The sequence below is a fragment of the Cyprinus carpio genome, chromosome B11, assembly GCF_018340385.1.
Source record: "Cyprinus carpio isolate SPL01 chromosome B11, ASM1834038v1, whole genome shotgun sequence".
Lineage (NCBI taxonomy): Eukaryota > Metazoa > Chordata > Actinopteri > Cypriniformes > Cyprinidae > Cyprinus > Cyprinus carpio.
Window position 1 is genome coordinate 5,748,201 of NC_056607.1, and position 10,152 is coordinate 5,758,352.

Here is a 10,152-nt window from a genome sequence, read left to right on the forward strand (position 1 = left end):
ACACATTTACAACAGTAAAGTCAGAATGTTCTGAATCCTGTGCTGTGTTTTTACTGACACCCTGAGGCGAGCACAATCTCCTGATCAGCACAATAGTTCAAACTTCCCTAAGAACAGTCTCTGTACATTGCTTTTTCTGCGATGTAAGAACATCTCATATTTTTTACCAAGCACTGAGTCCCTCAGGGTCACCGTGCGACATTGATCCTGCTGAAAAGATGGAGGATTGTGACTGTCCAAGGTGTGAAAAACCCGATTGTAGTCTAAACCCAAATGCCAAACTAAGCATGACTACGTCCTTGCTAAAGTCTTCTTGTTTAGTCCATATATTTTGTGCAGGATAATAAGAAACTTGACTGAGTCCCTCAGGGTCACCATTAAACTGCGATCTTGCCTTTGATCAATGCCTGAATAGATTCCATGCTGAAAGAGAAAGCAGAAGATGGAGGATTGTGCTCAAAATCGTAATCTAATGAAGAAAGTAAGGTGATCAAATGCATCATTCTGCCAGCTCAATGATGAATTTCTTTTCTAATACAACAAGAGAATGCCATGAGTAACTAAGATATTTTTCTTTACTGTAAAAGTTATTTTAAAATTTTTTCAAAACAAAAATGACATCTCTTCTCACCAAAATTGGAGGAGAGTAAATTTTGGATTTTTAGTGCTTGGCCTTGGAGAGCACTGCCAGCCATTTGAGCTGGACCATGGAGGGCACTTATATCTTCAGATAGTTGTGAGATAGCAATATAGAGTGTTCATTCCAGAGATTTTGTAACACAAGTAAGTTAAGACACTTCTTAATGTTCACAGTGATGATGTACCAGTCAAATTCCTCTTACCAGGTTCTGTTGTGTCCTCTCGCTGATCTGTGAATCAAAAGAAAACAGTTTTAAAGGGACACTCCACCCCAAAATGAAATTTTGTCATTAATCACTTACCCCCATGTCGTTCCAAACCCATAAAAACTTTGTTCGTCTTCAGAACACAATTTAAGATATTCTGGATGAAAATCAGGAGACTTGTGACTGTCCCATACATAGACTGCCAAATAAATAACAGTGTCAAGGTCCAAGAAAGTATGAAAAGCATCGTCAGAATAGTCCATCCGCCATCAGTGATTCAACCGTAATGTTATGAAGCGACAAGAATACTTTTTGTATAGTATTTATTGCGCCACAAGGATACGCCACAAGGATACGTTTTCTACGTGTATTTTTATGCTTGATTCGAAAGAAAACAGCGCATCCGTGTGGCTCGGCTGACACAGAAGAGCGTACGCTGCCTGCATTCAGCTCATATTCTCCAAGATGGCGCTACCCTGATGTGGAGTGATACAGGGGAGACAAATTGTTGAATAAAGTCGTTTTTTGTTTTCTTCATGTACAAAAAGTATTCTCGTCACTTCTTAACATTATGGTTGAATCACTGATGGCAGATGGAGTATTCTGACGATGCTTTCCATACTTTCCTGGACCTTGACAGTGTTATTTATTTGGAAGCCTATGGGACAGTTACAAGTCTCCCGGTTTTCATCCAAAATATCTTAAATTGTGTTCTGAAGAAGAAACAAAGCTTTTACGGGTTTGGAACGACATGGGGGTAAGTGATTAATGACAAAATTTTCATTTTGGGGTGGAGTATCCCTTTAATGTGTCACATTAGCCCCTCTTCAGTCGGTCACATTTTTGGGCCATCAGCATAATAATTATAAAATTCAAGCCCAAAGAACTCATAATTTGAATATTGCTTTTTACATTGAATTATATTGTCATTGGCTTCTACAAAATACAATGGATGCGCAGTTCAACTTCTGGGAGTTGGAGGTGTACAGGTTTTTATCAGCCCTACAAGGAAACAAATGTAGGTTTACTAGGTTCTAGGCTGGTACAATGAATAGGTTCTAGAAAGAACTAGTTTCTGGATTTGTTGAAGTTGGTGAGATTTGTCAAGGGGAAATTACTGTGTCATCAAATTTTTATTTACCTACCTGTGAGCTGCATATACACTACTTGTCTAAAGTTTAGAATACCTCCATTTACCGAGTTAGAAAAAAAGGCTTGCCTAGGACATGAAGCACCGTCAGTGGACTACTGGAAAAGGGACTTTTAAAAAGTTCTAGTTGTTGATCTTTGAATAATATCGGTCTTTAAATGCAAGACATTTAAAATGTACCTGAAGTACTTGCAATAGTTCCACTTTACACAATATACTTCAGTATATCTTTAGTTGGACTTCAGCACTACTTCCACACAATTAAACTGGATTAAACAGAAAATTAGTTGTTCCAAATTTAGACGAATTTAAGTATGCCAGTTTAGTATACCAAAAGTATTTTTTAAGTAGCCTACATAAATATGTAAATGTATTTGTAATAGATTTAGCATTAAATAAATGTATTTCGAATACATTTTAGTATATTTATTTTTCCAGTCTGGGTTTGTCAGTCTTATCAGGCTAATATCTTTACATAAAAAAGCAGAAGAAAGAAAGTCATACAGGTTTGGGACAAAATGAGGTTAAGTAAATGAAAAGTAAACAGAATTTTCATCTCTTTAAAATGTGAAAACTACAAGTACCTTCAGTCAACTTGTCGGCAATGAGTTTTTCATCTGTATCTTAGGTCTCTGGTTTGGTGACCACCATTGAGGTAAGCGGCGTGACAAAGTTATATTTTAGAGAAAGGTCTAGAGCTTGAGCTGTGATGTCCTCCTTGTCTTCTGCGGAGCATTTCTCTCTGTTAACACGTTATTGGAAACTATTATTTTTGTCATTCTCTGGTAATATTCAAAATATTGGAGTGCATGTTTGACCTTTCATCCAAGAGCTGCTGGATGGTCAGGTATGCCCACAGTCGCTCTGTGAAATCCCCAAAGATGTACTCCTGATCAGGAAACACACTGTCCCACTCTTCAGCAATCACTAGACCCTCAACCAGAAATTGGTCTCCCAACTGAAATCAGGTGTATGCCACTAATGAAACAATACAATCAAACTGATTTTTATTTAATAACTTACAGTATAGTATGCTTTGCTTACCCCATTTGCTGATACTTCAGTCTGAAAGGTGTTGGTCTCAAGTTCTTGTAGACGTCCAGCTACAACAATCTCAGAGCCTTTGAAAAACTGTCTAAAGTGACTTTGTGTCAAGTCAGTCACAGCGTTGCCAGGATAATTGAGATTCACCTCTAAGAGAAGTGGGGTAGCCACCTCATCATAAAAACCCTGTAGATAGAAAATCATTCAGGCCCTGGATGCAATCTGGATCAGGTTAGATTTATTTAAATATATAACAGTATATTTTATTGTCTGAGAATACCTGTAGTTGAAGGGCAGCATCGGAGGCCTCATAGACTCTTCGAGCGAGTCCATCGTTCTGCTTGGCCAGTGTGTCAAGAAGGCTGTAGTCCACATCATATCCAAAGCCCAAACAAAAGAGACTCATGCTTCCATTAATAGCATTCTGGACATTTTCTTGGATTTTGGATAGATCTAGCTGGCCTTAAACACACATTATTCATTGCAGATTGTTAAATCGGTATAAATGAAGGTTTGGAATGGATTTTATAAAGCAGAAGTTTTTATTGCCATGGACCTGTAGTATAATGATTCCCTTATAAGGGATACCTTTCTTAAAATAAAAAAGGCAATTATAAATTGTCTTAAACAGTTTAAAAAAGTTACTAAACATGATATTGTAAAGAAATTTGCATCACACAAGTATCATATAAATTTCTTTTGCAAAGGTGAATTCTAAAGCATAATGCTCAATGAAGACAACATTAAATGATAAAAAAAAAAAAAAAAAAAAACAAACAATGTAAACAGTTTTGTTTTCTGCAAAGCCAATACACACCAGAACTGGGTCGCCCATCAGTGAGTAGAATGATCATGGACATGTCTGGGAAAGAGTGACTTTTTTCTGAGGTAAGCATGTCCACCGCAGACAAAAGGCCCTTGTTTATATCAGTCACTAATGGAAAAATATGAGAGATTGTTTAATACAGAATCAGTAATTTACTGCAGAATAAAGACTTCATGTACTCGGTTACTTGAGAAACATGTCATCAATATGTCAGAGTACTTACAGCTAGGCTATGAGTTTGACCTTGTGCAGGGTTTAGGGTCCTTTTATTTCCCTTCATACTTACTGTGTCTCGCGCTTTAATAGTCTTGACAAATCCTTTCGCTTCTGTCACATTCTCTGGTGTAGCTTTGCTAAGAAATGGTCTCCACAACTCTATAATGTCATCAAACGTGACCAGCCCAAAGTAATCATCTTCATGCAGTTCACTTAATATAGTCATCAGAGCTTCTCGAGTCTGCCAACAGATAATCAGCAGATGATTGAAATGTACAAACTAGGAGGATAGTATAGGAAAGTGTTCATCTGACTCGCCTGTTTCATCTTCTCTCCCTCCATGGAGCCACTTCGGTCTATCACAAATACCACATTTTTAGGCATTTGTGGCAAATCATCTGGGGCAAAAAAGTGTACAAAGTAGCCATTTATTATCTGAAACAGAAACACAAGAACATCTGAATAAGGCATGATTAGTAAGAAATTCATTGTGAGAAGAGGCTTTGTTGATACTGTACCTGAATTTCACCTATATCCTGTGGGTGGGTCACATCACATCTGATGAATAAATCTCCGTCAATTAATGTTTCTTCACAGTCTGAGCATGTCTTTTGCTGATCCAGTGTAGGAGAGAAGTACACATGTGCCTTAGGAGGATCATAAAGGATCAATGTTACAAGCATAGCGGGAAGTGTTTCTTCTAGTAGTTAAAAATTCGAAATTATGATAAATTAAGTCACAGTTATAAAGCTATAAGAAATACTCACAATTGTGACCTAAAGTTGCAATTATGAGAAATAATAATAAAAAAAATTGGTTAGATATGAAGTCAAAATTTTAGAAGTAATCCATGACTGTCAGTCACAGTATAGTCCATTGTGAAGTCGCTATTACAAGATATAAACATGCATCTTTAAGAAATGTTTGCAATTACAAGAAATCGTTACAATTAAAAGAAAGTCACAAAAGTTGCCACTGCCTTTTTATTTAAATCATGTATTTATTTTATTTAGTTTGGGTTGGCTTTTTGTTTTGTTTTATTAAGGTATATACAAGCCTTTAGTTAATCAATTAACCAGTGTTAATTGTTGGGTAACTGAGATTTAACTATACTTTTTTGCAAGAATTTAAGTTTCAGGTTTGAGATATAAATGTGCAATTACAAGAAATTAAGTCGCATTTACAAGAAATAAAGTAATACTCAGACTTGTGACAAAGGTGCAATTATAAGAAATAATTAAAGCTGCAAGCAGCGATGAACGGGCCCTCGCACCTGGACTCACCGCCAGCGAGAGGCTTTATTAAAAAAGGCGGACGGCGAGAAATATGCATTTAAAGTTGTAAATATAAGTGGAATATGTCAAAGTAATTTATATGTGCCAGTCTTTCTGTTGCCAGCAGGTGGCGCTATCATTATAATGGAATATTGGCCTTCAGATGTGTTCAGGCCAGGACTCTTATCGAACATGTGAAATTTGGGGAAGATCGAACATTTTATGCCTACAACAACAACTTCTCTTCCTATGGCGAGACATCAAATTTTGTCACCACGCTATGGACACGCCCTTTAACAAAAACTCAAAATCCCCACATTTTAACATTGCAAAGGCCTTTAGATTAGACTGACCAAAATAAAATGTTGATGTCATTAAATTTCTTGGAGTAGTTCGTTACAGCGTATAACATGACACTTCCTGTTGCCAGCAGGTGGCGCTATGACTATAACTGAATATGGGCATGTAGATCTGTTCAGGGTAGAAGTCTTATCAAACATGTTAAGTTTGGGGCAGATTGGACATTGTATGTCTGAGTTATAGCAACTTCCTTTTTCATGGCGAAACATCGAAATTTGTCAGGTCGCCATGGACACGCCCTTTAACAAAAACTCAAGATCTTCGCAATTTAACATCGCTAAGGACTAACTAAGGCCTCAGACCAACTTTGGTGTTGATCTGAATAAATCTCTAGGAGGAGTTCGTTAAAGTACAACCCTTGAAAATGGCAAAAATGACACACATTTTGCAGAGAAAATTCAAAATAACTCACTTCCTGTTGGGATTGGGATTTCATACCAAGAGACTTTTTTGTAGATATTGGTGTGTTACATGTACTTGAAACGTAGCTTGAGACGCACTCCGTTGAAAGTGTATAGGTGGCGCTGTTGAGCCATTTTGCCACAACCAATGGAATATTGGCCTTTGGCTGTGTTCAGGCCAGGACTCTTATCAAACATATGAAGTTTAAGGAAGATCAGAGATTTTATGACTGAGTTACAACAACTTTTATTCCCATGGCGAGACATCAAACCTTTAACGGCGCCATGGACACGCCCTTTAACGAAAACTCAAGATCTTCACAATTTACCATCTCAAAGGCCTTTCGATTAGATTGACCGAAATAAAATGTTGATGTTATTAAATTTCTAGGAGTAGTTTGTTATAGCGTAAAACATGACACTTCCTGTTGCCAGCAGGTGGCGCTATGACTATGACTGAATATGGGCATGTAGATCTGTTCAGGTCCAGAGTCTTATCCAACATGTGAAGTTTGGGGCAGATTGGACATTGAATGTCTGAGTTATAGCAACTTCCTTTTTCTTGGCGAATCATCGTAATTTGTCAGGCCGCCACGGACACACCCTTTAACGAAAACTCAAGATCTTCACAATTCACTATCGCAAAGGCCTTTAGACTAGACTGACCAAAAAAAAAATGTTGATGTCTTAAAATTTCTAGGAGTAGTTCATCGCAGTGTAAAATATGTCACTTCCTGTTGCCAATAGGTGGTGCTATGACTATAACTGAATATGGGCATGTCAATCTTTTCAGGTCAGGAGTCTTATCGAACATGTGAAGTTTGGGGCAGATTGGACATTGTATGTCTGAGTTATAGCAACTTCCTTTTTCATGGCGAATCATCGAAATTTGTCAGACCGCCATGGACACGCCCTTTAACCAAAACTTAAGATCTTCGCAATTTAACATCACAAAGGCCTTTAGATTAGGCATACCAGTTTTGGTGTTGATCTGAATAAATCTCTAGGAGTAAAATTATACATTATTCAACATTATCACATCAGTACAGTCAGAGTGAAGATATGGCCTACCTCAAATACTGTAACATGCTTACTGTGTTCAGTTCCTTGTCAATAAAGGTGAATTCTGACTGAAATACTCATGGTCTCCAGCAGTGGGCGGCAGTAACCACCCACTGCCGGTGTATGAGCGTTCCTCCGCAGTAATGGAAGTTGTTGTACTGGATAGAGGCCTGGTACTTTATGGAGTAGGGCTCAACCTCCTGTCCTCCAATGATTCTCTGCTGCAGTGAGTCTGTGAATGATAAAGCAAGACCTCATATGTGCAAGATAAACATAAAACACAAGCCGCTTGTGCTCACCAACGCATTTCAATAATGTATGCACAGAAAGCAACTTCTTGGTACATCTGCATTATTTTTAGATGGCACCGCTGCAAGTTACTCAGGTTATGCAGTGCTTTACCTTGAAGTGAAGAGATGATGAGGAGCAAGGTGTATTCAAGGCATTTCTTCATGTTTGAGGGGTCTAAAACACAGAGGAAGTTTAGAGGTCAAGAAACAAATATAAACAGCTGTGGTAAAGAAAAAAACATCACATTTTACATAATACGTGGTCATTGGTCAAATATTGGATGAATGTCACAGTGAGTTTCCAACAACCGTCGATTGTTATAGTACATATATATATATATATATATATATATATATATTATATATATATATATATATATATATATATATATTCAAATAAATGTGTTCATCAAAGAATCCTGAAAAATAATGTAAAAAAACAAAAAACAAATACAACACAGAGAAAGTAAGGTTTGCACAAAAATATGAAGCAGTGCGAGTTTTTTCAACAGCTGAAAAAACATTTTTCTTGAGCAGCAAATCAACATATTAGAATGATTTCTGAAAGATCATGTGACACTGAAGAAGACTGGAGTAATGATGCTGAAAATTCAGCTTTGCATCACGGGAATAAATTACATTTTTAAAAATATATTCAAATAGAAAGCAGATATTTTCAATTGAAATAATATTTTTACAATTTATTGTCTTTTTTACGTTATCTTTGATCAGATAAATACAGCCTTGGGAATCGTAAGAAACCTCTTACGCATAAAAGACTTCAAAAATATTATTATTATTTTATTTTTTAATATATGATAACATAATATATAACTTTTTCTACCCAAAACATAAATGGACGGCATAAAAACTTACCCTGAGCACCGAAAGCTTAATCCTGAGCAGCTAAATTCCACTTACTTTCACCCACAGTAACTTGGCTGTGATATTGTCTTTGCTTTTATAGTGTAACCACATCTGTCCCTTAGGTTTTATGGTCTTGTTTGTACACTAACTATTCGCAGGAACAAAAACAATAACACGCCAGGACTTGGGCTGACCCAAAAGCTCTGAATATCTGTGATCAACTCCTCTTGTTTGAAGCTATCAAGTCTAAGACCTTGCTTTTGATTCACACACAGTGAGCTGCTCTCCAAGGAGAAATCAAATACCTATAGACTCTTTCATTTGACAAAATGGTTTGTTAGAATAGGATATCGGGTGACAGTGAAATTGGGTGGAAAGGGCAATATGGTGGTGGTAACCAAAGCAGCTGCGAACAAGGTCTTTCCAGTACTGCTTGACTGTATAAATGCACGTCTATATCCTCTGGGGAGAGCTGCACCTAGAAGGATGAGTTTGCCATTTATCTGAAGTCCCATCTTGGATGTAATGAATCTGTATTCTCATAGAACCTCGTGAGATTTGTTTAGAAAACAAATGTCAATTTCTCTCCTCTCATTGTTTGAAAATCAAATGAGATATGAAAAATGAAATTCTTATTATTGGTGCTACATTGCCTTTATTGTATGTAACTCGTAATCTGTTCAGGGAGTCCAGCCAGAGAATGTTGTTGTGTGATTATCTTTCCCTTGACGTGGGCAGTTACAGAAATATTGTGTGTATTTCTGTAACAAAATACTCTTGTGGGGGACAAGGGGAAGGCAAATGTGTGTAACTCCATCCTATATAAAATCGAATGGAGAAAATGTTTGGCAGTTGCTACAGAGAGGACAAGGGTTTACATATAACGTGCAATCACATTAGTGAACGTTTGTGGATGAAAAAGGTCCATTTTTGTCTCACACATAAGTCACTTTCAACCCAAGCAGCTTTCTGTTGGTCAGTGCAGAGAATATGCGTGACCACCTTGAACCCCTTGTGAAATCTGTGTAGGGAAATATTTCGCCCTCATGCAAAGTTCCTGATCGTATGGATTCCTATTTAAATGACTGGAAAATTCACAGTACAACAGTAAATGTAACCACACCTCTCGACTGGAACTTAAAAGTCAGCAGTAAATAAATTATTAATGAATGAATCTACAAACTTGATTAATTTTCAAATCAGGATAAATATAAAAGATACAGGTGTTGGACAAAATTATGAGGGTTAATGTATTATTTGTGCAGGCTTCAGGAGCATCTGTAAACTTAACAGCCCCACTGTTATTTTAACTGGTATTTTAGGAACAACAGTTTTTACGATTATGACGCTGTACGCAAAGCATGGCAAGACTTTATAAGAGAAGAGGAAATGTGGTTAAAGACTGAAAGTTAATGATAGGGATAATTGAACACCGAGAAGGATTGTGTCCACAGAACTACTGTAGCAAAGTAACAGCTAATCCCAATATCCACTTTAAAGGACGGTTTCCACAAAAAACTGACCACAGAGAACTTCACAAAGCCAGCCATCCGTGAAAAAGCTTCAACTGCTAAAATCTAATCACAGACACCAGTGCTAAAATCCCCTAAAAGATTGGTGTCATAATCATAAAACCTGGACAGTTGGAGCACCAAGATGAACTTTAACATATGCCCTGATCAGACAAATGACCTGACATGAATATTATCAAATTACTGTAGGTAGTAAGTAAGCTAGTTCATGCATTCATGACCTCTAGACTGGACTGTAATGCACTGCTAGGTGGTTGTCCTGCATCCTCATTAAACAAGCTACAG

General features: G+C 37.2%; 2 protein-coding genes and 1 long non-coding RNA gene across 3 annotated transcripts; all 3 read right to left on the minus strand.

Annotated features, from left to right (window-relative positions):
• Positions 1-627: 627 nt before the first annotated feature.
• LOC109101846 (inter-alpha-trypsin inhibitor heavy chain H3-like) lies at positions 628-4,045 on the minus strand. The gene is made up of 7 exons (XM_042733662.1): positions 3,857-4,045; positions 3,320-3,501; positions 3,040-3,225; positions 2,814-2,953; positions 2,580-2,737; positions 843-869; positions 628-724 (listed from the first exon to the last, which is right to left on the minus strand). The coding sequence occupies exons 1-5, from the start codon at positions 3,933-3,935 to the stop codon at positions 2,620-2,622; spliced, it is 705 nt and encodes a 234-aa protein (XP_042589596.1). The 5' UTR covers positions 3,936-4,045; the 3' UTR covers positions 628-724; positions 843-869; positions 2,580-2,619.
• LOC122134296 (inter-alpha-trypsin inhibitor heavy chain H3-like) lies at positions 3,999-5,704 on the minus strand. The gene is made up of 4 exons (XM_042733423.1): positions 4,600-5,704; positions 4,400-4,516; positions 4,148-4,322; positions 3,999-4,051 (listed from the first exon to the last, which is right to left on the minus strand). The coding sequence occupies exons 1-4, from the start codon at positions 4,762-4,764 to the stop codon at positions 3,999-4,001; spliced, it is 510 nt and encodes a 169-aa protein (XP_042589357.1). The 5' UTR covers positions 4,765-5,704.
• A 1,344-nt stretch (positions 5,705-7,048) lies between these two features.
• On the minus strand, positions 7,049-8,995 carry LOC122138864. The gene is made up of 3 exons (XR_006155846.1): positions 8,345-8,995; positions 7,581-7,643; positions 7,049-7,410 (listed from the first exon to the last, which is right to left on the minus strand). It is a non-coding gene; the product is annotated as an uncharacterized LOC122138864 (long non-coding RNA).
• Positions 8,996-10,152: the final 1,157 nt, after the last annotated feature.

Excerpts from the sequence above, each read along its gene's own strand:
- LOC109101846 (XM_042733662.1), bottom strand. The coding sequence starts at position 3,935 with ATGCTTACCTCAGAAAAAAGTCACTCTTTCCCAGACATGTCCATGATC. Across the intron at positions 3,502-3,856 it reads TGATGGGCGACCCAGTTCTG|GCCAGCTAGATCTATCCAAA; the intron begins GTGTGTATTGGC and ends TGTGTGTTTAAG. Across the intron at positions 2,954-3,039 it reads CTGAAGTATCAGCAAATGGG|TTGGGAGACCAATTTCTGGT; the intron begins GTAAGCAAAGCA and ends ACCTGATTTCAG.
- LOC122134296 (XM_042733423.1), bottom strand. The coding sequence starts at position 4,764 with ATGCTTGTAACATTGATCCTTTATGATCCTCCTAAGGCACATGTGTAC. Across the intron at positions 4,517-4,599 it reads AGGATATAGGTGAAATTCAG|ATAATAAATGGCTACTTTGT; the intron begins GTACAGTATCAA and ends TTTCTGTTTCAG. Across the intron at positions 4,052-4,147 it reads TAAAGCGCGAGACACAGTAA|TAACCGAGTACATGAAGTCT; the intron begins GTATGAAGGGAA and ends ATGTTTCTCAAG.